The sequence below is a fragment of the Heliangelus exortis genome, chromosome 5 (assembly GCF_036169615.1).
Source record: "Heliangelus exortis chromosome 5, bHelExo1.hap1, whole genome shotgun sequence".
In the NCBI taxonomy this organism is placed as follows: Eukaryota; Metazoa; Chordata; class Aves; order Apodiformes; family Trochilidae; genus Heliangelus; species Heliangelus exortis.
The window spans coordinates 27,032,842-27,057,442 of NC_092426.1; the positions used below are offsets into that span (position 1 = coordinate 27,032,842).

At 39.3% G+C, this 24,601-nt stretch overlaps 1 protein-coding gene across 1 annotated transcript; it reads right to left on the reverse strand.

Moving 5' to 3' along the window:
- Positions 1-199: 199 nt before the first annotated feature.
- Positions 200-22,884, reverse strand: COCH (cochlin). Its single transcript, XM_071746196.1, has 11 exons — positions 22,676-22,884; positions 22,557-22,601; positions 17,929-18,085; positions 9,473-9,606; positions 8,463-8,525; positions 7,541-7,585; positions 7,307-7,454; positions 5,514-5,617; positions 4,494-4,720; positions 2,525-3,041; positions 200-1,802 (listed from the first exon to the last, which is right to left on the reverse strand). The coding sequence occupies exons 1-11, from the start codon at positions 22,698-22,700 to the stop codon at positions 1,627-1,629; spliced, it is 1,641 nt and encodes a 546-aa protein (XP_071602297.1). The 5' UTR covers positions 22,701-22,884; the 3' UTR covers positions 200-1,626.
- Positions 22,885-24,601: the final 1,717 nt, after the last annotated feature.

Below are 24,601 nucleotides of genomic sequence, written 5' to 3' on the forward strand. Positions count from 1 at the left end.
AGCCTTGTCAGTATTTTTCAGGGAAGCATAAAGAATCACAGACCGGTTTGAATTGGAAGGCACCTTTAAAGATCATTTAGTCCAGCCTTCCTGACACGATTTTCATGCACAGGTTTCATGAAGCAGTCCCAGTTTTCTTGCAATATATATTTCTACAAGGAAATCAAGAAAACTGAATGAATTAAACTTTTGCACAAAGTTGATATTGCATATGAATTTAATAGAAAAATACAAGGCATCTCTGCCATTCATGTTTAGTGTAATATATAGCCAGTCATAAGTTATTTTAAAAAAAATGCACAACAAAAGCCTGGTGAATACAATCCCTTCTGTGCCACTCCAAAACCACTATGAATTTACAATCAATAGCAGTGTGAAAAAGGGGACGATCTAGACTGGAAAGTGCTGGGGTTTTTTTCTACTATATATTTTATTAGCAAAAAAAACTTCTGAAGAACACTCCATGATTCTGGAATAATTCAGTGAAATATTGAATTTTAACCACATGCATGTAGGTATAAGAATATCAACATATTACTAGGTGTGTAACCAAATCAAAGCCTATTTTTCAAGAAAACTATCCTTTTGTCTTCCGAGAGCCTCACATTTTTTAAGGTGTTTTTACTAGCATTAAAAAGCTGTTACTCTGTGAGCTACTGAAACCCACGTAAGTGTCTGCATACTTTCTTCTTCTCTAACCATGTAATCTGATACAAATTTATGTTTCAAGGCCTGAGATACTTTTGAATTTTAACATTTTCAGTTCTCAGTGTGTGTGGTCCAATCTCTTTGCCCAAGTTTCCAGTCTTTAACTTTTTAGCCAATAACAACTTAGTAAAACCAAAACAGTAGAAAGGAAAAAAAATCTGGTTATCAGATATATTAGGAATATCACTGTTGACTTCAGTGGTGTGGGAAGCAGCAGTATCAGCTAATTATATTAGGATCCAGATCCTGAAAAAGAACTGCTGTGCCATAAATACCTTTCAAAATCTTTCCCAAAAGAACCAAATAACATAGATTCATAGAAATCTGTGGGTTCAATGTCTTCTGATGTAAACTTTGCCAATGTTTAGTATCATTCACAAATTTCAGTATCATTCACAACAGCAAAACCTGAACTACTAAAGATTCTGTTCAGCTACAATCTGTGATACCTTTTTTTAAACTGCCTGCCAATAGTGGATGTTGCACAACTGAAGCACTGCAAGTACTTCATGCCATTGCAACTTCTTGAAAAGATACAGAATCATAAGCTACAGAAGGCTTATAGGAGATAAGTACAGTGTATTTAAAATTATAATATTAAATCATAAGACATCTAGCAAGTGAGAGAGCTGTACTGTTTCCTTTGCTGATATCTGATAGTCTTAAGTGCACAATATGCGTAGCTTTAAACTTGAGGATACTATATATGTGTTGAAAATTATAGCTGTTGGCCAAGTTCTGCATTTGAGTGCAATTTCTAACAAGCTCTTGACTGACTACAGAAACAAAAAGTAGCCCCCTTCTTCCCTTGCATTATGATAGTATATACAAGAATAAAACATCCATACATTAAAGGGATCACTTCACTTTCATGACTTTCAGTTTCAAATTAGTAATACCCAACAGCAGACTTTTAGTTTATTGTTTAGAATCCAAAAAATCTTTACAGATGCCTCTGATAACATCAGGAACCATCTGCTCCAATCCTGTGAACTCCCTAGTGAAGAAAGTATGAGATTCCCTTGGTTCAGAAGCCATGTCTTTCAGATCATCCAGAGGTGCCCAGGCAATACCGACAGAGAAGACTGTTATTCCTACAGTGTAATAGTACAGTAAGAAAAAAAATGGTTAAGACTATTTTGCATATGAATCCAAGAAAAGAGACATTTCTAAATCCATTATTAATCTGGATTGGAAAAAGCATGTTTCAATAACTGCAGTCTGTCAAAGGTGAGTAGATTTTGCCACTAAATATCAGGAATTTGATTTGGTAAGAATCTTGTAAGAATGGTGTATCTTAAGGGCTAGTGTCTTGGTTCTTTTTATAGTGACACACATGAACACAGCTGTTACAATATCAGTCTTGAAACAGAAGTAACATCTTGTACAATTATTTTGAAAATACATTTTGATCCTTTGTGTATGCTTAGTGCTTTCAAGCATCAGCAGCCCAGTAAGCTTTTTGGTCAAAACTGCTTATTTCCTTCCTAGATGATGATGGAGTGCAGGAATAATGCTATATTGGTTGTAGCTTTAATCTACTATTTCTTTCCTGTTCAGGAAAATAAGACTGGGTGTACTTTTCTAACTAAGCTGCCACGGGTGGGTCCAGCCCTAGCTGGCTTCACAGAGCTGATTTTCATCCTATGGAAAACAGTTCCTTAGAGCTCACGTGTTCCTGAGTTTAAAACAGTTATGGGTACTTCTTTCACTCACTGGAGCTACATTTGCGAACTTGGTTTAAAATCTTAACCTTTACAATACATCATAAACAAGATGAATTAACTTCCATTGACTTTAAAGCTTTGTCATTTACCTGCTTTTTGTGCAGCAGCAGAAGGTCCTCTGACATCATCGTAAGACTGGCCGTCAGTCAAAACAACAAGGAAATTTTTGTTAGCTCCATCTTTCATTGGCCCAAACACATTTCTGACTGTGAAAGAAATGGCATCGCCAGTAGCAGTGCCACCACTCATGTAGCGAATGTTCCGGATGGCTGACAGGACCTTTTCTTTTGTGGTGTAGTCTGTGAAGCCAAACTCGGTGCGCTGATCATACGTGAACTGCACGGCTGCAATCTTGGAACCAATGTCAGAGATCTCAAAGGCCTTTGCAACATTGCTGATGAATTCAAGCATGAGGCGAAAGTTGCTTTCTCCAACGCTGCTGGAACCATCTATTAAGAAGCCGATGTTGACGGAGTTGTAGCACGTCTTGCTACACAACATCTGCTCGTGTGAACACAACTTTTGCACAAGAGGTTTCACGTATTTGGTAGTACCAAACCAGCTGGGCATTTGGTAAGAGAAAAATCCGTTGTTTCGACAAACTGCCTGTTTGAAAAGAAAGTCATCAGGTGAATACTGACAGAGTGGCTGTATGGATAATACTCGGACATCTATGGGATTTTTCTTTCAAAGGCAGGTTAGAAATGGAGCCTGATGGTGGGAGTTTAGGGTGGGTTTTTCTTGTTTTTAAAGAAACAGAGGACAAACATTGGCAGTTGAAGACAGTGAAAGATGTAATATAGCTTCTTTTATCCAGTAACAAAATCAACTTTACCCCTTGACCTCTGGAAATTTCAAATAATTTAATTTTATTCATAAGAACTGTAACAACTGGAAACTACAGTTAAATTTTTTGAAAGTGAAATAAGTCATGCTACCGAACATCCAAGGTCATGGAAGCTCTTTATTTTTTCTTATCCTCTGAAAATTAGTTGCTGTGTTATCCCTTTGAACTTGGTAAACCATTAATTTGTTTAATCTATATTGTCATAAAAAAAGACATGTATTTGGGTAGAAATGTAGCTCCAGGTTATTCCAAGTAAATTTCTTTTTACTCTGGCTTCCATAAAAAAAAATGCAAAGTACTAGGTCATTGAGGAAGAGGTTACATTTAAAATCAGTTCTCCAAGGTGATAACTAATCTGGTTAAATCAAAATGCAGAGGGGAGGGCAGGCCACGGCCACCTGAGGTCATGTCTCTCTGTGCCTGTGAGTACACAGGAACTGGACTAGGATCAGCAGCAAGACATCTTCTACCTTGAGGCAGCAGAGCTGTAATGCTTGATTCAGTTCATGCCCTGAACTATGAAATTTCTGCTGAAATTAGATACCTAAAACCTCCCTGAGTAAAATGAGAGGTTTTCTCATTGGTGAGTAAATAAAGACCTGGTGATCAGAAAGCTCATGTGAGAGTAGATGAGCTGAGCTTGAATTCCTACTTTAATTCAGAACAAGATCCAAACCTTCATCCAAGATGAATGGCTTGCACATGAACTTATTAGGATATGGGGTTTTTTTTCCATTTTTTCCTTTCCTGTTTGTAGGAAAAGTAAGTAAAGAATCACCCACAGAGCAGGTACTGAAAAATATGCATCTATGCCTGCCATTTCAGTATAGAGATACCATAGCTGCATTTCATTTTCTATGATGACACAATTAAGCATACCAAGGACTGGGGATTCTTCTACTCAGAGAATCTTCATAAAATTCTGTAATTACAAAGCTCAGGAGCTACAACTTGGCCAAGGCTCTGAACTGGGAGGATGGTGATAACACTTTGGTACTGTTTGTGTAGCTTCTTCAGCAGGAAAAAGAACAGTGCTGCTTAAGGATTCCTACTGTGATCCTTTCAAAACACTTACTAGCAAGGGTAACTTCATTGGAGGTATAAATATACATATATATAAATATTAAAAACTAGTTCATTAGGATTTGGTCATGAAGTAAATTCTCCAGAATCATAGCCATGGCTGAAAAACAATTATATTTTTCTCTTACTTTGTCAACAAAACCAATGTCTTGTACCATTCCCAGCTCCTCTGTTGTGGGTTTTGCCACAGATACAATGAACACATTGACTCCAAATTCTCTGGCCACTATGCCAGCTTCTTCTATATCATCTGAGGGCCAGCCATCTAGGAACACTACAATGATTTTGGGAATTCCTTTGCGTGCTCCGTTTTCCAAGGAGAAGAATTTCTGAGCTGTGTGCTTCAAAGCTTTCCCTAGTTTTGAACACAAAAAGAATATTAAGAATGAATGTGATTACGTTTTTGCACGTAAATTTTTGCCATCAGTTCCATGTATGAAATTGTGCTGGATTTCAATTTTTTTCTGTTACAATTACAGGTTTCACCCAAGATAAAAAGCAAAATAGTGTCCCAGAAAATCTGAGAACAATAACCTGTAAGTTAAAAAACAATACAGAAAACTAAAATCAAACTACTCCACAAAATCACAGACATTTCTTTACTCACAGGTCTAGTTTTTACTTGGAAGTAGACATATTAGTGCCTGTCAAATGTACTGGAAGGAAGGAAGCTGAGGATCCACCTAAATTTAGCTTGTGAAATGTAACATTTTTAACACTCAGTTCCCTCACATGGCAAACATCTCTCCACAACCATTGCTACTTAGTCTGAGTTTATTTTAACTCCTTCATTAGCCACTAAACACAACAGAAATGCTAAACCTTTTTTATATGAATTTGTCTCAGGAGATCATTCTGTTACTAGTGAAAAATCATTTGCCATTTAAAAGCAGGAAGATGTATTTGCCCTTCTACTCCACTTAAATGTGTAATAACCAACTTTGATATCAGGGAAATGAAATACAATACATGGCAAAGATCTTGTGGAAAAATGTTGAACCTGACTTGAATCAGTGTTGGCAATTAACTAATCTAACTGAACTATAAGAACTAGAGTAGATACAAACACATGCACGTATATGTATATACATAGATATATAAAAATATGTGGAGAAGTAATTTCTCTTTCCATGGAAGCATGAACTCACCTGTATTAGAATTGCCTCCTCTGAACCCCAGTTCCTTTATGGCAAACAAAACATCTTTTGTTGCAGTGAAGTTTTTCAGATAGAATTCAATTTTTGGATGTTCACTGTGGAATAATAAAAGTACACAGGTCTCTTTTCATACTGCTATAGCATTAGCAAGCTAAAATACAATTTTAGTCACTTTTTTCTTGGTCATGCGCATACTTTTCTGGTTTTTTAATTACTAAAATAGAAGTATGATCCTTGCTTAATAATTCTAACAGTCCTTAGCAAGAAGAATCATTGACCTGGATGTGTAAATTACAAACAGGTTGATTTTTAGGCTTATCAAAGCAGCCAAAAACATGATGTTGAAAAGATATACAGAAAGAAATGAACATGCCACACATGAAATAAAGTTTAGTCGTGTAATGCAAAACTGGCTGCTTTTCTTCTATTCGTATGAGAAATGCCCTCTTTATTAAAAATTATGTGAAATGCAGTTTGAGTTATTTAATTGGAGATGTTTCAAGATACATTAGCTACTTACTTCATTTAAGAAATGAAAGCTTTTAGCTATGCTAAGTTTTCAAATGTCACTCTTGATTTACAGAGGAAAACAAAAAGAAATTATTTTTTGCAATGCAGAGAGTAGAAAGATAAATATATGCAGGCACAGAGCTGCTGCTGTGAATAAATGGCCTAATCCTGCTTCAGAATCACTGGAATGAATGCCCAGGCCAAGCAGAGTTGGTCTGCTGTGCTGAATCTCATGGTAGAATAACTGTTAAAATGGAACACTTTGAGGTTTAAAGATTGCTTGTAAGATGCACTGACTCCTCTAATGATGGGGAGCTGAATGTTCAAGGTGCTCAGCTGATTACTGAACTGCTCCATGACTTGTTCCTCACCTTATAGTGTTTAAACCCAGGCAGCAAGAGTGGGGTTCATTTCCCCTAGCTTTTGACACTTACAGTGAACTGAATTTTTCAGGGTGGAATTCAATCACATCCTAAAAGAGGCATCCAAAGCAATTCATATGGTTTGTGCTATGAATGTGGTTTAGTGACCATGGAGCAAGCCTAGGGCATTCAGTCAGATACAGACATCTACTCTGCAGCTGTCTAAAGGCAAGGGAGAGGAACAGACTTCAATGATGACAGATGGGATAGAGAACCCCTGTGTTAATCTAGCAGATGTTTTATCTTCTTGCAATAAGATAATTATAGGCTTCTTTGGACTTCCTTTATTCCACAAGCAATAGCCAGAGTGGTTCAGCCTTGAACAACAGCTTGTGCTGAGCACTAACTGAGCTGTGGCTTAAAAAAAACACTTCTGTGTACACAGCAGTATGAAGAGTCTTAGAATAAAAAGTGACTATCTATAGTTAGAAAATATTAGCTGTAGTAATCTCTTTTTTGTTTTGTTTTGTACATGTGTATTTGTGAAAATCGTTCCTCTACAATTTTTTAGAAAAAAATCTCTCCTTTGCAGAATGCTTTCGGCTGTTTTAGGAAGATGAGCTACAAAACTACCAGCAGCAGATTGACTGCAAGAAGTCCTGCTGCTCTCTCTATCCAAAGATCAAGTACCACAGAGGCAAAAGGTAATAAATTTTTTCAGATCTTCTCACATGGACATACACCTCCATGCAGCACAGAGCAAACAGTGCTGTAGCCAGAAAAAGTTTGCTTTTTCTTGCTATTCATTTCTCAACAATTCATTCTTTTACCATTATGGAGTGTTCTGCAAAACAGGAAGTGATATTTCTCTTATTTATCACTCAGTTATATTTTGTATAAATCTGTTCTTACCTGGCTTGTACAACCCCAACATGAGGCCCTTCTGTTCCAATTCCCAACATCACAGCCACTTTTCCAACAAAGTTTTTCTGCAAATTGAATCTACGTTGGCCAATGTTGTAACTTCCATCAATGAGAAATGCAATATCAGCTTTACAGTCTGTGAATATCCAAAATATTGACTTACTAAACACCAGGTAAACTTTAGGATTTTACTTTGCAAAAGTTAAATCTGTGGGTTCCTACCTTTGTTCCCAGCCTTTTTATCAAGTGGCTTCTTAGGTCTTTTACCTTCAATGAAGGAAACAGCATAGTTCATTTAAGAAAAAGATGAACATCCAGAATTGAACCAGAAAAACCTCAGATTCCAAGAATTACATTGCAGTCTAGCTGCAGTAAGAACTGGTAATTGCTTTAATTATTAAACTTTCACTACTGTTGCTTTGCTCCATAGAGAATATTGTTTTTCAAGCCAAACAGGTTAGCCTTCCTTTCCACACCTGCCAAGCTGATTAGAAATGTAGAAAGTGGGGTGGATTCCTGATTGCTGTAGCTCACCATCCCAACTTCTACCACTTTTCAGTTATCAATCTGCTGTACAGTGCATAATTTTAATTTTTTGGATGCAAACCATGACTTAAACTGTAAAACAAATGGCCTATTAACAAAAAAACATCCAAGTCCAGTACTTACATAGCACTAACTCTCTTAAAAACTGATCTTGCCTTTTACTGGCAGGATTTTCTGTGGAGAAATTCCCATTAACTTCTAGATTTCTGCTACATAAGTCCTGACAGCATTCAGCTAAGTAGTTCTGTAAGAAGTATTAAATTACCTCTTCTCTGCCACTTAATAGGGGTGACTATCCTCAGAGCTCATGAACTCTTTCCTCTATGTTACCTGAATTACTTTTACTAACTATAACCCCGTCAAGGTTGGGTTTTTTTTTTTTGTTTCCATGAACACTGCTGCAATCCGAATAAATCTGCCCAGCTACAAATGTTTCCTCATTTTACTGACTGAAGATGTACTACAAAACCAAATACCGTGTATGTTTTCTTCTTTAAAAACAAATTAACCCCTAAGAAACATGGCATTTTAGCCAGGGATTCACAGACTGCAGCACATCCTAGCAGAGGAGGCTTCCCCTGTGGCAGGGATCTGGTACCTGTCGAAGGCCGCGCTGTTGACACCGACCGTCCAACTGCTTCGAGTGCCGTGTTCTTGGTGCCTGTTGAAACATTGGAAGAATAGATTTACTGTATTTTAGTCTATTTAGATGAAATTACAAGTGCTTGAAGAATAGTGTAGTTCTAATAGCCTTGCTTCATTGTCTGCCCTTAGCTACTCTGGGAGCAGGACCCAGGCTTAGATGGATCTTTGGTGTAACACAGTGTTGCAGCCCTTGTTCTACTGACAATGAACTTCTCCTCTGAGCTTCTCCATTTGAAACAATAGCAGCTGCTGAGTAACTGCAGCATATCTAATTGATGAGAAGTTTTGAGCTGTAGCAGCCATTATTTCTAGCAGATAAAATCAGGACTTGATCTGGAGAAGTGAATTTCACTTACGCCCTCACCAAGACCAGCTGTAATTCCTATTTCTTAGCTACTAATTTGCAAAGGACACAACACAGGGATTACTAGTATCTTAGAGACAGGAAGCTGAATTTTACCCATGTAAACAGTAAGAGAGATATTAGAGAGATCTGTTTCCCAAATTTAGAAATAAAATACCAGAAAACACACACATTTTGATATTTTTGAAACTACCAAAACATATATAACTAGCAGATTGCTTTATACAAGTTATGAGGTTGATTTAACCTCTCCCAGGTGACATGGAATAACTGGCTTAAGGCCTGACAGGCCCTATCACCTGCATGAAAGCAGGGAGGGGGAGAGAAGGCTTTCTGGCTGGAAGCAGGAGGTGGCCAGGACTGCAATGCCAGGATAGCTACAGACTAGCTAGTCTGGCTGGAATAGTATTTTAAGGAAATTGTGGAAAAATGAAAACAAAAGCATGAGTTAAAAGTGAAAACTTTCGTTACTACACTTCAGATAGGAATCACTTTTTTGTTTTGTTTTTTAAATGCCTACAGGAGCACTGAAGAAGTTTCTTAGAGTTCTGTTAGTATTTCAAAAGTAGTTTGCAAAATACCAAGTGTGATCCACCTACGAGTCACTGAGAAAGATGAAGCCCATCTAGAGAGCACCTGAGACTGGATCCCATTGGCATTTACAGCAGGGTAGTTTTCCTGTCCCGGGAGAGTCTGCACCCTTACAGCTCCTCCTGCATTGGTGATCACCCCCCTGAGATACAAAAAGAGTTGTTATAAATCAAACATTTTACTTGCAAGAGAAGGCAATACAATTATACATCATTAGTACACTGGACACAAGCCTCCTGCAAAAGATGCCATACAGGCAGGCAGTGTTCAGGCTAGAACAAGCTATAAACTGCTGAAAAGGCTTTTAAAAGAAACTGTTCTGAAGAGCACCACATAGACTCAGGAAAAAAAAATGTTAGGAATTCTAAAATTCTGGCAGTGTTCAGATTGGTTCAAGGACATACCAATTCCTAAAGGAAAGAGTGCCAGAGAAACGTCTTTGAGCTCATTGTACCTCAGGAATATTTGTGACTGAAACAAAATTCAGTATGATTAGCTAAAAATTTACCAAAACTAAGAAAACTGAAATTAAAACCTATTGCTTATAGTATTAATGGATTCACAGGACATCTTAATATGCAGGTCAAAAATGGTAGGCATTGCTGAGGGCAACCAGCAGGTTGCTAATAATTCTAAGGAAAGAGCCTAAGGCATCTTATTCTTCTTATTGACCTGTAATAAGTCTTAAATGCACAACCTGAAATGAGTGAAATAACTAAATGCAAGTTACTAATTCAATCCATGTAAGATTCCAGGTTGCCTTCAGCTTAGACTTGGAGATAAATGTATCAACAGTAGATAAAATTCAACTGTGTAATTTGTCACTGACAGAAATGTAGAATAATGTACCAAACTGCAGCTTCATAATTTGGAATAACAAGTCAGTCATCTTCATTAGTTTAAGCATCCTGCAATGCACCCTTAATATACAATTAAAATGGATTTAAAAAAAAAAATAGAATACCAAGCAGTCTACAGATTAATACATCTTAAAAAGTCATATTCAGTACCATAGACTATTATACTTCTTAATGTCTTACTAGAAGGGTCAGTCCAGATACCTATCATCTAGACATATATATTATCTAGAAGTGACAAGAGAACTTATAGCAAAATCTGTGGAGGAAGTTTTCTAAAACTAAAGGAGTTGAACCTAAAACACCCAGACTCTAGGCATGCTTCCAGAGGTTTTGAGATTGCCTACCAGATCTGTCCTGCCATCTGAAACAGCTGAAGGACCATCTAGGGTGAAAATCTTGCTGATCCTTGTGAACTGGGATTATGTGAATGCCAAGTGGGACAACATGTAGTGAAATGAGGCAACCAGGTGGCACTAATTGCCAGGTAGTGGGCATGAGCTTGTGTTAAGCCCACCTGTGCCTGATTAGGGCGGGCCCCCACTGCACATGCGCAGGATTAGGGGGCCAATAAAGCTCACACCTGAGGAAGCCAGAGGGGAGGCCACTTTTGGAGCAGTAGCACCGATTCAGGCTGCTCAGCCCTGAGAGCATTAGACTCAGAGCACTATTCGTGAGTTTCTCCTGGAACACCTGGTTGGACCTTGGAGCACCGTGCCCTAAAACAGGTTCGTCTTGCTACAACAACAGATTGAGGGACTTGAGTAACTTCAGGGTTAAAAGCAGCCCAAAGAGAACTCCACTGTCTTTGCAGGCAGAGAAGCTCTTGTGAGTGTTTGCATTTGGATACCTCAAGTGACAATAATATGCTTCAGAACTGTTCACATCTCTTTTTATGTGCTACTGAGAGAACCGTTAATGTTTTTAGAGGCCAAAATTCAAAGCTGAGCTTCTCTAAGAGTGAGTAAGAGTCTGATGCTTTGTAGCACTTGGGTAGGTACAGTGCTGTGGGAGACAACCAACCAGTTCAGGACTATTTAAACAGGTGTTTGAAAGGCAACGTGTGCCTTTGTGTTTATTTTTCTTATCTGTTTGCTTCCTGCTTGAAAAGAAGTCATGGTCAAATATGATTTTAAACATGGCAAAAGTAGAATAATCAAGATCAGAGTTTATAAAAACTTGCATTTATTTTGGGTAATCTGAGCTCTGGGTATATGTGGCAAATGAGCTTTCATATAACTGTCCTTGTCTACTGCTGTTAAAATACATTCCTCATGCATGGATGTGATTTGCATTTTTAAATGGAACTCTGATTATAGATATGATTCTTGTAGTTTAGAAGATTATGAGACTATCAAAACCACAGATATTTTCTCACCTAGGAATGCTGTATACAATATATGTAGAGAGAGAATCTTTACTGAAATGACTCTGAATTAGTTTAAAATGGGATTATAAAGTTGGCAAACACAAACAGCACATTAAGATTTCTTCTAAAAACAGTGAAAGAAAAATTACACGAGAGCCTGTAACTGGCTATTTTTAAATGACAGGAAAATTCTATAAGGCAATTATTATAATACATTAATGAGATATTTTTGCCCAATATATTTCAGTCTAACTAGAACATAATGTTCTGCTCCAGTACATGGCTTGCTTTAGCATTCAAGCCTTCAGTAGATTATCAGTCTTGGAGGATAAGGCAATACATGTCAAAAATAAAATACATGTGTATAATTGCAAGTTTCTAGTTTAAGTTTATACTTGCAGTTTTAGTGAAGCTACTCTGGACTTGCCACAACAAACCTGATCTATGCACAAGTTAGTGCCCAAGAAGAGCTTAGTATTTATTTGCCCTTCCTTTGTTGTGGACTTCCAAATTTGAGCACTGGCTGAATCTAACTCTGGAACACACTCACATCAAAAAGTTGGCTGAAGGATTGTTCCTGGAAGCAATGATTTGAGTTTACTTCAGTCACAGTGTAACTAATTCTGTCTATATTTTTCTATTTTGTTTATTGGTGTTTTCCTATAGATTGCCATGTAATCATTTTGGGGAAAAAAATACCTTTATAGTCTCCACTGAATTTGTAAGCTTTCTACTGAAACCAGAGTAGATTTGCTCCCTGTATATTTATTGAAAACATTTGATTTTATATTTCATCACAAGTCATAAAGCTGAACTGCCTTTGAAAGTTTCCATATGACATCTCCACTAAGTTTAATACAAGTAGGAGGGTTGATACGAGATATGAACTTGAACTACAGTTTTATGAAAGTTATTCCTCTTTTCTTGACATGTTGTTCTGTAGGTAAAGTAACAACTGTTTAAAGCCATCTTTTACAATCCCATTGCTTTCACTTGAGACATTTCTTCCAGCAAGTTTACTCAGAGTGTGTGCTTACATATACCTAAGTAGAATAAACCACAGTCAGACTGCCCTTGTATTCTGAAAAAGGCTGGCAAAGGCCTTTCTGTAGTCCATTCTCTTGCCCAGCTTTGCTGTTAAAAATAATAAATTTATACATATATGGTATTTTTCACTTAAAAATACACACAAATTGAACCAAAAAGCAAATCCACAAGGAAACAATCGAGTAGCTCTCTGCACAAGAGCTCACAGGAGAAAGTATACTGGCCAAAGGCAGCAGAGGATATGGGGAAGCCTTATGAAATATAGGAATTTAATCAAAAACATAGTTAAAAATCTGAACTAAGATAAACAAGCAGATGGAATTGAAGCTTTTTAGAGCTTCATGCACCTCCTCAAAGTGAAAGAGCTGTTTATCTGCCCTCAGAGGTCCTGGGCTGGCTTGCTTTGTAGAATTTGGAAGGAATTTGAAGGAGCCTGTGCATCACATCTGATGCCTTAACCACAAAGAGATTGTTCCAGCCGTGGGAGATGACCCTTGCAGACATAACTCCTGTCAGTAATCTTAGACATGGCAGCAGAAAGCTGCAATACTGTCTGTTGTAACAAAAAAAAACAAACAAACAAAAAAACAAAACAAAACAAAACAAAACAAAACAAAAAAAAAAAAAAAAAAACAAAACAAAAAAACAAACAAGATTTTCACCTTTTGAAAAATCTTTTTTTTCTCCAGGCAATTTTCCTATTGTTTCTTAGAATTTTGTAGAAGTTGTGACAGATTTGGCTGATGGAGACAGCACTCTTTGCAGCATGCTTATAAGGTATTTACTTGTTTTAAAATGCTGGAGATGAAGCAAAGATTATTTCCTTTAATGAGTTTAGAGCTAAATGTAAGGTAAGGATCAGCCAGATTAAATTGTCTAAATATAAAACAACATGCAATAGACAAAGATTGCTTTTTCTCTTATTATATAATGATGTTAAAGAGTGAGGAGTAATAGATTTGAAGACAGACTGAATATTTTACACCAAGAAAAGGTCCCAAGCCCAAGTGAAACAAGGCAGCAACTTACAATGCAGAAGCAAAATGTTTGCTCTGAAACTCAGATTATGCTTTATGCTAATCTTTATGCTCATCATATTGACATATATGTAGTTATATATCTGCTTTTTCAGCAGAAATGGGAGGGTGGACAGAGCAGAAAGATGAAGGTCTGCTGTGCTAAGAGCATAATTCTAATCTGACAGCTCCTCTTCCCATGGCCATGACTTTTCCTGTACAGGGCCCTTGGATGGAAATGGTTATCCTCAGGGACTTAAGAGAGCTCAACCACCTGAATCCTCATCTTCCCTTCCTACTCTGCAGCTGCATCAACCTCCTCCCATATCATCTCCTTTTCTCCATTACTCCAAGGAGCATCCTTCCTTTCTCCAAACTGCAGCCTCCTGCTGCTTCCCAGTTGCCTTCAGTCACGGGTACAGAGCTGCTCAGGGGTTTCATGCCAGTGGCCTCTTGACCCCCTCAGTTCTGCTCTTTCTGTCTCCTCTGCACCCCTGTTGCTTTTGGCAGGAAAAGAAGGCTCAGCAGCAGAAGCAGGCACTCTACCAAAGTTTCCCAGGGGATCTACAGCTGCTCAGAAATCCCTCTTGGCCAGACAATCTTTCTGTCAATATTCTTCTAACAAACATTAGGGCAGCTCAGAGGCCATCATCTGTGTTTGTGGTCACTTTGCATCCACCTTGGAAATACCCTGAGATGCTTTTGTTAGACTTGAATTCTAGCCCCCCAGTGTTTAATTAGAACTGATTCTACCCTGTGGAAAGTTAAGGAAGGTTACGAAAAAATTTACATGCCTTTTTAGCATCTAAACACTATCACACTGGGCTAGGCCTCCATTTAGTGGAATTGGCACTTGAAAAGAACACCACAAGCTGAGAACCTAGTCCTTCATTTGACCTTCTGATTATTAATCCAATTAATCACTCTGTGGTAGATTTAACCCAGTTTTTTCATGCCTGCATAGTGTCAGCCTAGTAGGAGGTTCTCCATTCTTCCCCCAATAAATAAATCTTTTATTCTTCTGCCCAGAAAAAGAACAATATTAAATAAATATTCTGTTTCCTGAGAGTAATTACACATAAAATAAGGAGAGACAAAGGAGAGAAAAAGCCAAATATAACATACTAAAAAGGCTGAAAGCTTTTTCAAGTGTAGCATACAGAATTATTCACATTGGAATTCTACAGAATTCTTTACATGCACTATGCAGTATTTTATTGTGTTAAAAAATTGTCTCACAGTAATCAAGCTACTCATGGGAATAAACAATATTTAGTTTATATAAGACTCAGGCTTAATTTGGACCCAGCACAAAAGATGGAGGGAGAAACCCTCCTAAGCTCATACAGTCATTTTCTATTAAAAAATAAAAATAGATTTAAAAAAAGAAAGAAAGAAATGCAGCACTGCTCTCAGGACAGATGAAACAGCAGGTAGCTCTCTGTGCTTTATATAGATGCCAACCATAGCTCTTGACATGGCACAGGCCCGGTACTGAAGAGTGCTTAAGGTATAGAGCTGTGCTGCGCACACCCTGCAGTATCCCATGGGAATACCTGGATACTCAAAGGTAAACTACATGTGGTTCTTTCAGGTACTTGCAAGAAATCTCTGAAATTCTCAAAGCAGTTACATCAGCACAACAGCAAATTATGTTGATTAGCTATTACTCTTCCCGGAGTTATTTTTTCACTAATATGGAGTTTTGCCATTGCAACACAGAGCAAGAAGTCTCTGTGAAGCAAGGAGCAAACATTTTTTATGGTTTTGTTGGATTTTTATAGTCTGAACTGAAATCAGCTGAGAACTAAAGAGCAATCACCTCTATCCAGCAATCTTTTTTTACTGAGACCAGTATTTACTGCTGGTAAAAGTTGCAAAACCAATAAAACATTCTTAGGTAACAAATTCTGTTCCTAGAATGAAAAGCTGGCAGGACTAACAGCCCTCACCCAAGTTAAAAGTAGGCTCAAAAAAACCAGCAGTTCTCCTGAATAGATTTTTTACCTGCAGTTTGCTGTTTCAAAATGTTGTACTACAATTTATCATATCCAGAAGACTTGAACATTGTTTATGCCCAATAATGACAGATCAGAACAGTGGGTATATTTTAATCCCTTCATTGCTATTAGAGCCTTCCCTGTTTTTGCAGTGCCTGTGGAGACAGATTGTTAAATGCAGATTTCACAACCAGGGGTGAACATTTCACCAGAGGTATAATTTGGATTGACACTGACTATGGAAAAATCTATTTTTTCTATGCTTTTGGGCTGGAGAACAATAATACACAAGTTTAGAAGGTACAGACTTTAGTGAATACCTAAGTGGTATATAAACCTCTGTGCTTTATTACCTTAGGGGAAGACTATACAAATCTTGAAAAGAAATCTGCTTCTTCCATTTCTTGTACCTCCTTTTGTAAATATGTTTAATTTTCTGGTTCTGATCTAAAAATTGTATTACAAAGTCTAGGTACTGTTAACATTTTTCAGCATTTTCAATATTTTAGCATTTCAGTTTTCATTACTTCCAGTATTTCAATACTTTACTAACTCCTGTTTATTTCAACTAATGAGGTTCCACCAAGGTACAAATCTGGAGTAGAACAGACCTTGCAGCCTGGCTGCATGGGCCTTAGGGTTTTCCCCCAGCTGAGAGGGTTTTCCCAGGGAGCTGAGCTGCTGGGGCTTCTCCCATCCGTCACCACAGGCATGAGAGGTTTGATCCCTGTCTAGTTGTGAACTTTTGCAACATTTCAAGACACTCAAGTCTTAAGTGCCTTTGAAAAAGACCTTGATACAGAAAGCTTTTTTCACTTTAAGTAAAGACATCTTTGGCAACCAGTAAAGAAACAGAAGGGTAAAAGTAAATACCTAAAGCCCTAAATACAAACAGGAAGACATATCAGGCTTGTTTTCACTTGGTTTGGTATTTTTTTAGAAAGCACATTCAATCAAGACATTCTTTTACAAGCTTTTTGTATGTACATAAAATAGGAAAAGTGAAGAACTGACATTTAACTTTTTTGTTTGTTTTTTAAAACACTCATGAAAACACTTGAAAGCAAACTGAATGGAAGCATTCATTGTTTTCACAGGCAGATGGAAAGGAAGCCTGTTCTAGCAATAAAAACACCTATGGACACGTCTTTGAAACTTACTCTTAAGCTCTAAAAACAACTACATACACATCCCCACAATACATCCCAAGTTTCTTATAGCTGTCCCTATAGCACCTTAGGTCTTAAGATTCCTTTATGGCATTTGAAAAATTCCAGACAGAATTTCTATTCAACCCCCTCCTCTGCCCTTTAATCCAGCATTTAAAGGTTACTTTTGTTTACTTTGGAATTTAAATACTATAAAAATACATTGAATTTTTAACATCTTTTTAAAAGTCATAGGACATTAACTGACTTTTTAAATAAATTTCTGGATAGTAATGAATGTAACATGAATGATGTAAGATAAGTAGATAAGCAAATAAGTAATTTAATACTTGTCCCTTGTAAAAAAGTAAATAAAAATAATCAGACAACCTCAGTAAGACTTCTGCCAGCCTACTTTTTTTAATGACACGAATTTAATATGAGTTATCTGGGTATTTTTCCTAGTTTTTAAGTTTTCAATTTGACATGGCAGGGAATTCAACTGGGTAGTATTCTACTTACTGATCTTTTAGTCAGACCAGTACCCAGCAAGCAACCAGCAGAAATGCTATAACAAAAAACCCATAACCCTGATAAGAAGTTACAGTCTAGGGACCACATTCAGCCAAACCATAGGTAGGTCTGTGCATGAAGCTTAAATCATTTAATTAAAAGTGTCATGTAAAGGAACGTGAGAAAGTAAATCTTCTTTTAATCTCCAATGAGTTACTACTTACCCTGTATCCTTCCATGTTTAACAGCAACACAAAAGTAACCTTACACTGGAAGTCCATCTGCTGCTCTGCCATTTCAGGGAAAGTGAATAAAGCAGTTTTCAAGAACACCTAAACACAACTAGAATAACTTGCAATCTGCCCAGCCTCTCTTTTTACTTCCTTGTTCTCTCCCCTAACACCACTCCTGCTGCGTTAGTATCCATCATCACATCAAAAGGTTAAAAAATTTAAAAGCATGACAAGACTATATAAACTTGCCAAACACATTGATTAGCAGTCATCTGACTTACCTGTGTATGGCAGCTCCACAGATACTGGAAAGAGAGGCATAAATTCCATCCCCAAAGACATAAAATTGCCATAGAGGACAGTTTGCTGGGCAAAGGACATCTTCTGTCTCCTTTCTGAGGTCAAGTCCTCTTGTAAAGCATGTGATAGCAGTGGAAGCTAAAGAAAAAAAAAAGAAGCTGTGGCCTGAAAATCTTAGGGTTTGTTGTTGTTTTGATCTCTCTACAGTTTCCAAGTTTAAAGCAATGATTGAATTAGAAATTAGGTACAGTCTCTCATCTTATGCTCCAGGGTGTCTGTGAAGACAACTTCAGCTTACAAATGTACAAGCACAACAAGAAAGAACAAATTTTAAACTTTATGGGGAAGATATGACAGAAAAATATGGAAAGTCTAAAAACAACAACAACAAAACCAAAAACACCCAAACAAACCCAACATCACTAAAACAGCATTAAAATAATGTCCAAGAAATATTACAGGGGGGGAACAGTTCACATCTGCAAGTTTATTGCGAAGAAGAAAAGGACAAGGGTAAAACCTTCAAGGGCTGGTGGAACACAGGAGTAGCTGTCACTTTCCAAGGGAGAAATTGTGACATTGATGTTCCCATGGCAATCTCCAGCCATGGAACTTCTATGAATCCCTTGGGAAACCGACCCTCCAGTGGCATTCATGAAGGAGGTTGACAGCAGCACTTTCTTTGGCCTCTGCAACAAATCCTACTGAGGCCAGTGTAAAAGACAAAGAGTACCCATCCCCCTGCTCCAATAATATTATAACATTTAGAACATTCATATCACCTCATTGCAATGAAGTTTACATCATTATCATTGTTCCAAGGACTGTCAGATTCACCTTGTGAGACAGAGGTTATTTAATCAGCTGAGGCACATATATTTTTCACATAGAACTCTGCCTCTTTTTGGTTTTCCTTGAAAGTTATTTCTCAGATTATCATCAAGCTTTCACTGTATTTGCATTTGTGCAATGTAGATACACAGACACAGATTTACACCATTATTTTGCTTGCCAAATTGATCTTTTTTCTTTTGAAAACTTAAAAGGTCATTATCTTGTATACTTCTCACCATTCTTCTACTACACGGGACAGCACATTCAGCCAGTCTGATAAGCACAGCAAATTACAGCTTCAGCTTAGATCAACATCCATTCTGAAATTCCTAAAAGCACATTTTGCCCTTTTTAAACACCAGAAGATGCAAAAACCTCTTCTAGATGCACTCAGAGTATTACCTTTCACTTCAGTCAGATGGTAGGCTGACCCAATCTATCAGTACATACACCACAGCATTACATCCCAAGGAGAATATGTACAGGGGATTGGTCATCTGTCTTTCACCTGCTTCCCTGCTCCTTACCCTGCAGCGTTTATTCACCCGAACATAAGGTGCTGTTATTTGAAAGTATTTGGAGCATACACTGTTCCTCATCAACAGATGGAAAATATCAGACCTCCTGTTAATCCCCCTGACTTTAGAGCAGAAAAGCAGAAGGGTTACAGCCACAGGTGCACAGGGAAATATGTCCATTCATCCTGGCAGCACAGGTCAAACATATATGTTCATGGGCCATGCATGTTGTTTTAAGTATATGTAATCCTCGTTAGTGCTATGCTGAAGTAAGTCCAGTATAGTCCAGAGTAAGAAAAAAAATAAAGCAGTACTTACTTCTCCATTTTTCTCTTTTCAAGATAATAGAAGCTCTTCTACCTACCAAGACACTGGAAAGTGATTTAATTTGATTCTTGACTATCTTAAAAAAGCCCCCAACACTTTCTTAAAAGAGTTACAGTCTCTCACATCCTCTGCATGTTTAATTTGCCTTAAAAACAAGTCTGAAAAAAAAAAAGTAGAATCACCACACCTATACCTTGAAGCTCCATCTTTTCATTGTTAGAAGTTCTGTATCGATGATGTTATACTAAGAAGTCTCTGCACTTTGCTGTTTGAGTCCCCAAATCTTTCATTACAGTTCTACAAATGTGTTAGCCAATTAACAGACACTAATCAAGTAGTAGCCACCAAATGACAACTAGCAAGACCATCAGAATCAAACAACATCTGGAAGGCTGAATATCCTTAGAGGAATCACTGCAATGAGCATCACTGGTGATCTCTGCTCTCACAGCATTACTTATGCCATGCACCCTGAAACATTTTTTCCAGCCTCTAAAAATGCAAGACACCACAGGAAGTTTTAATACCTGTCACATCTAATGTACTGTTCTTGACTGTACATACAGCCTGCCAAAGAATTCAAAGACAATAATTAGACATGTCTAGTTAACAAACCCTTTATCACTTTGAGATCTGTATTTCCCTTACTACTAGGTACTTACTAATTGCAGTCATATGTCAGAGTAACATTTTATATAGCACAGAAAATGGGGACTGGGGGTGATTAACCTTGCTGTGTTTTCCCTGGCAACAAAACCACAGACATCTATTGTAGCTTAGCCATGGGATTTTTATGTACTGGCAGTCTAAATATTGTTATGATCCATGTCTGCAGTGTGAGAGGGGGGCTTCTGAGGGGAAGCAGCAAGCAGCAGCTGCTGCTGTGTGAACTGAAGGGCTGACACTGTACAGCTGGGGGCTTGAGCAGTTCAGATCTCAGTTGGATCAGCACAGAGGTAGTAACACGGTTGGAAGTATATGTTGCACTTAATTCAAAAAGCAAAAATTTAATTTTGGTTGTCTGTGTAGGTACGTAGTATCCTGTAAGCTATAATTCTGTAACTGACACTAGGAATTCCAAGTGCAGTATCAAAAGAAGTACTGGATACTGAAATTATTTCAGACTTACAATATCATCTCTGCAGCAGATTTTGTTCTTCTGTGTTAGCTAACATCTATCCAAACCATAAAACTATAAGCAGTTTAGAAGAAAATTAAAAAAAAAAAAAAAAAAAAATCACAGGTTCCCAGGAGTAAGAAAGCTTTGAGTCATAAAATAGGGAAGCACATTCCTATTATCCTTCTTACTCCTTGTATTACTTATTATTGTTTCTTTGAAAAAACAAACCGAAAAACAAAAAAACCTCACACCTGGTCAGAGTTGTATCATTCATTTCAATCTGGTATTTGCCCTTTTCTGATCAATTGAAGGTCTCTTACCATCACATGCCAGTGTTCACTCAACCGGACAGCCTCATGTATGATAACTAGAACTGCTGAATGCAGCATTATTTTACTTATTTCAGGGGAACTATGGGGAAAGACATCCTTTCAGGTCTCCCTGAGTAGTTATGAACCTATATACAGAAGATTTTTTCAGGAGACCAATGTTCTTTCTTTACTTTGAACAACAAAATTTAAGCACTTTTATGAACATTCCTCCAAGCTTCCAGTTTAATAAACAAATGCTGCTGAATTTAGGCTTAGATTAATGGTGAGAGATTATATCTTACACTAACAGTTCATATTTTATATTACGAGCACATCCTGGTACCAACATTCCTTGTTGTCAACATGCCCTTAATGTTATTTTAGTTGGCTCCAGACTACAGAGGCTTCTTCTCCAACCCTAGGATGAAGTATTACACAAAATTTTTCACTTCTTTCCTGACAGACTGACACTTCACCTGTAAGGCACCTGTAAAATAAAACAGAAAGGCATTGGTGTTGGAGTGGGTTTTCTATTGCTGTGCATTTTCTTCAGGTTTTGGTTTGGTTTTTTGTTTGGTTGGGGTTTTTTTATATTTTTGTTTTGTTGGTTTTGTGGGGTTTTTTTAGCCAAAGCACTCCTGTGACATACAGCTATTTTTGACTTAGCACAAAAGAACATTGCAAATGTTTGATTGAACTCAAAATGGGCAGCAAGCTCTGCTTTCTATTGACACCGGAGGAGCAGTTTGGGAAAGCTTGAGGTCACTCACCTTTTGCAGGTCAGGCCTGGGGGTCTGGAAGCTCATCCTTCTGGAGACTCCTGCCCTCCCTTGGTAAAAGGCTCCACTGGAAGGGGCAGACAAACTGTGTTCTTCTGGTGACTTCTTTATCTGCTTCCTATGGTTTCTGGTTCCCGTGGACTGACTCTGGCTCCAGGGGAGCTCACTTCCCAGCACCAGGGCACTGTCCAGCAGGGCATGGCACAACGGGCAGACCCTGCCTTGCCACGTGTGTTACATTCGTTTGCTTTCCAGGTCAAAATAATGTCAAGGCAGGTTTTAAAAGTTTTTAATCGATTCCACAGTCAGAAACACGTCGCGGATCCTCAAATTGCCAAGGTGCCTTTATAACACACACAAACACACCCCCACTCACTCCTATCAGCGCTCCCCTTGCTGGGGACACCAGTCCCCACTGCTCTTCTTCCACCTGTGCCACGAGGGAACTTCACTTCCCTTTAGAAGCGTTCCCAGACACCGTCCGTGCAGCCTCCCCAGTGCCAACAGCGGGGCCCGGGGCAGCTCCTCCCGGCGGCAGCGGTCCCGCACCCGGCAGCGGCCCCGAGGCTCCCCAGCGGCGAGCGCAGTCGGGGCTGCACCGAGCCGCTACCCCCGTCCGGGAGCCGTCACCTTCCGGCGGGGAGGGCTCAGCACGACGGCTCGAAGGGGCAAAGCCCCTTGGGGAGGGGGGTGAAAGGAGTATGGGAACGGCCAACTCACCCGAGCCGTCGCTCCCGAGGACAGGGCTGGAGAGCAGGAAGACGCCTGCGAACAGACACGGAGCGGGTCGGGACGCCGTTCCGCCCCGCCGGCCCCGAACCGCTCCCCCCGGTACCCACCGAGAAGAAAGGGGGCGAACCACATAGCGGCAGCCCAAAGCAGAGACGGGGACAGGAGACAGACGAGAAACTGCGGAGAACAGCGCAGAGCGAGTACCAGCCGTGGCCGGGTAGTCCCGCCGCAAGCTGCCCTCACACCTCCGCGGGGCTGTACACCCGCGGCCACCGCCGCGCCGCTTTAAACCTCTGCGGGGCGCATGAGCACTGGGGCGGGAGAGGGTGGCCGGGGCGGGAAGGAGGGCGCGGACACGGGCGGGGCGGCCTCGTCGCTGACAGGGCCCGGCAGGTGCTGCGGTCTTTGCCCCGGTCCCCCCAACCCGGCTGCTCCCGTGGCTTGGCCCCGTACCCCGGGTCGTCCGGTAACGGCGCCCGAAAGCAGCCTCGAACAAGCGGGTCAAGCAGCGCCCGGTGGCCCGGTACCTGCCGCCACCCCGGCCCGCAGGGGCTCGTCCTCTCCGGGCAGGCAGCAGAGCCATAGGGAGGGACCTTCCCGCGCCGTACGAAAATGCCTTCGCCTTTTGCCTTTCCAAATCTGCCCGCACACCGCTCTAGTTCCTTTCCACCTACAGTTTCTTATTCTACAGCTTCTTAATATATCTACAGATATATTTCAGATATATTTATTATTGTTATTATTGAATAGCTTATTTTCAGATATCTTTATTCCAGACGTCTTAAGAAACGTAAATGAGCTATCAGGTACCTTGCCCCAACATCTGGCCCTTTCTCGGAAATGAACGAAGGGGCGAAACCCCCCCGAGGGAAGAGCCTGGCCCGTCTTGTGCCCAAACCCCGCTGAGAAGCGGTGCCGAGGGACCTGAGGAATTTAAACCTAATTTAATCATTCGAAGAGATGGAAATATCTTAACCAGCACTATTGTATCGTTTGTATTTCGTCTAAAATGTTAACGTGTTACAGTTACCTAGCTTTCATTTAAAAAAAAAATTAAAATTAAACAAAAGCAAACCCCCCCAAAAAGAGCCCCACCCACCCACAAAAAATACCAAACCACAACAACAAACAATAAACAAACAAACAAAAACAACAAAACAAATTAAACCAAACAAAGCTCCACTTCGTTTGTAGTTTAATGCGAACGTGAATCTGTGGCGTAAAGTATTAGGGCGGACAAGTGCTGAGTTGATGAGATGAGTGAACGGGTGAGCAGGAGCGCCTTTATTTTAACGAAAGCTTTAAAATCGTGTTACTTGCTGTCTGGTGACATTGGCTGTTTAACTTCTTCTGGGAAGACTGTTCCCGGAAATAAATTTTTAAATGTAAGTAAACTTTCACAATTCGTAGGAATTAGCGTGCTAATCGATTTGCCAGGGCAGAAAATAAGATGCAGGCATTGCAGCCAGCTGCGGGAGCGAGCGGGCAGGGCAGCAGCCGGCTTTTGGGAGGCAGCTGACCAATGCAACTCGCTTTCGGATTTTTTCGTCATATGTATATATATAAAGCTGGTCGCATAAAAATGCGCTTTTGAAATATCTCTTCGTATATAAAAGTACTTGAGAACTTTGATATCCGTTAAGAGATATGCCGCCGTAGAGCAACATAGGAAGCAGGACCGGGTAAGTTATTCGTAATTTTTTTTTCTTTCTTTTTTCGGAGTTTAATTCAAGCCAAGCGCAGGAGCCGTGAGAACACGATCCTCCTCTCTCAGCTTTGATCGTCTCAGAAATACATTTTTAATGCTTCCCACACAGGATAAAGGTGGCAATGCTTCCCTCATGACATTGTCTTCTCTTACGGGAGCACCTCAAATGCAAAATTATTCAAGGCAGTTGGTGCAGATGTCAGGAACTTCTGCTGGCGTTTCTCTCTGTTTCTCCGGATCCCGAGAGTTTGTCAAGGAATTACTGATGCCCAGCAGGCTTCCTCCTCAACCAGAGGTTCACCCTAGGGGGTCGGTCATTTTCGCC

Bases quoted from the DNA above. Each gene is read 5' to 3' on its own strand.
- COCH (XM_071746196.1), bottom strand. From the start codon at position 22,700: ATGTGGTTCGCCCCCTTTCTTCTCG. The intron at 18,086-22,556 runs GTGAGTTGGCCG...TTTTTTCTTTAG, and splicing joins CCTCGGGAGCGACGGCTCGG to CTTCCACTGCTATCACATGC. The intron at 3,042-4,493 runs GTAAGAGAAAAA...CTTTTCAAACAG, and splicing joins ACATTGGTTTTGTTGACAAA to GCAGTTTGTCGAAACAACGG.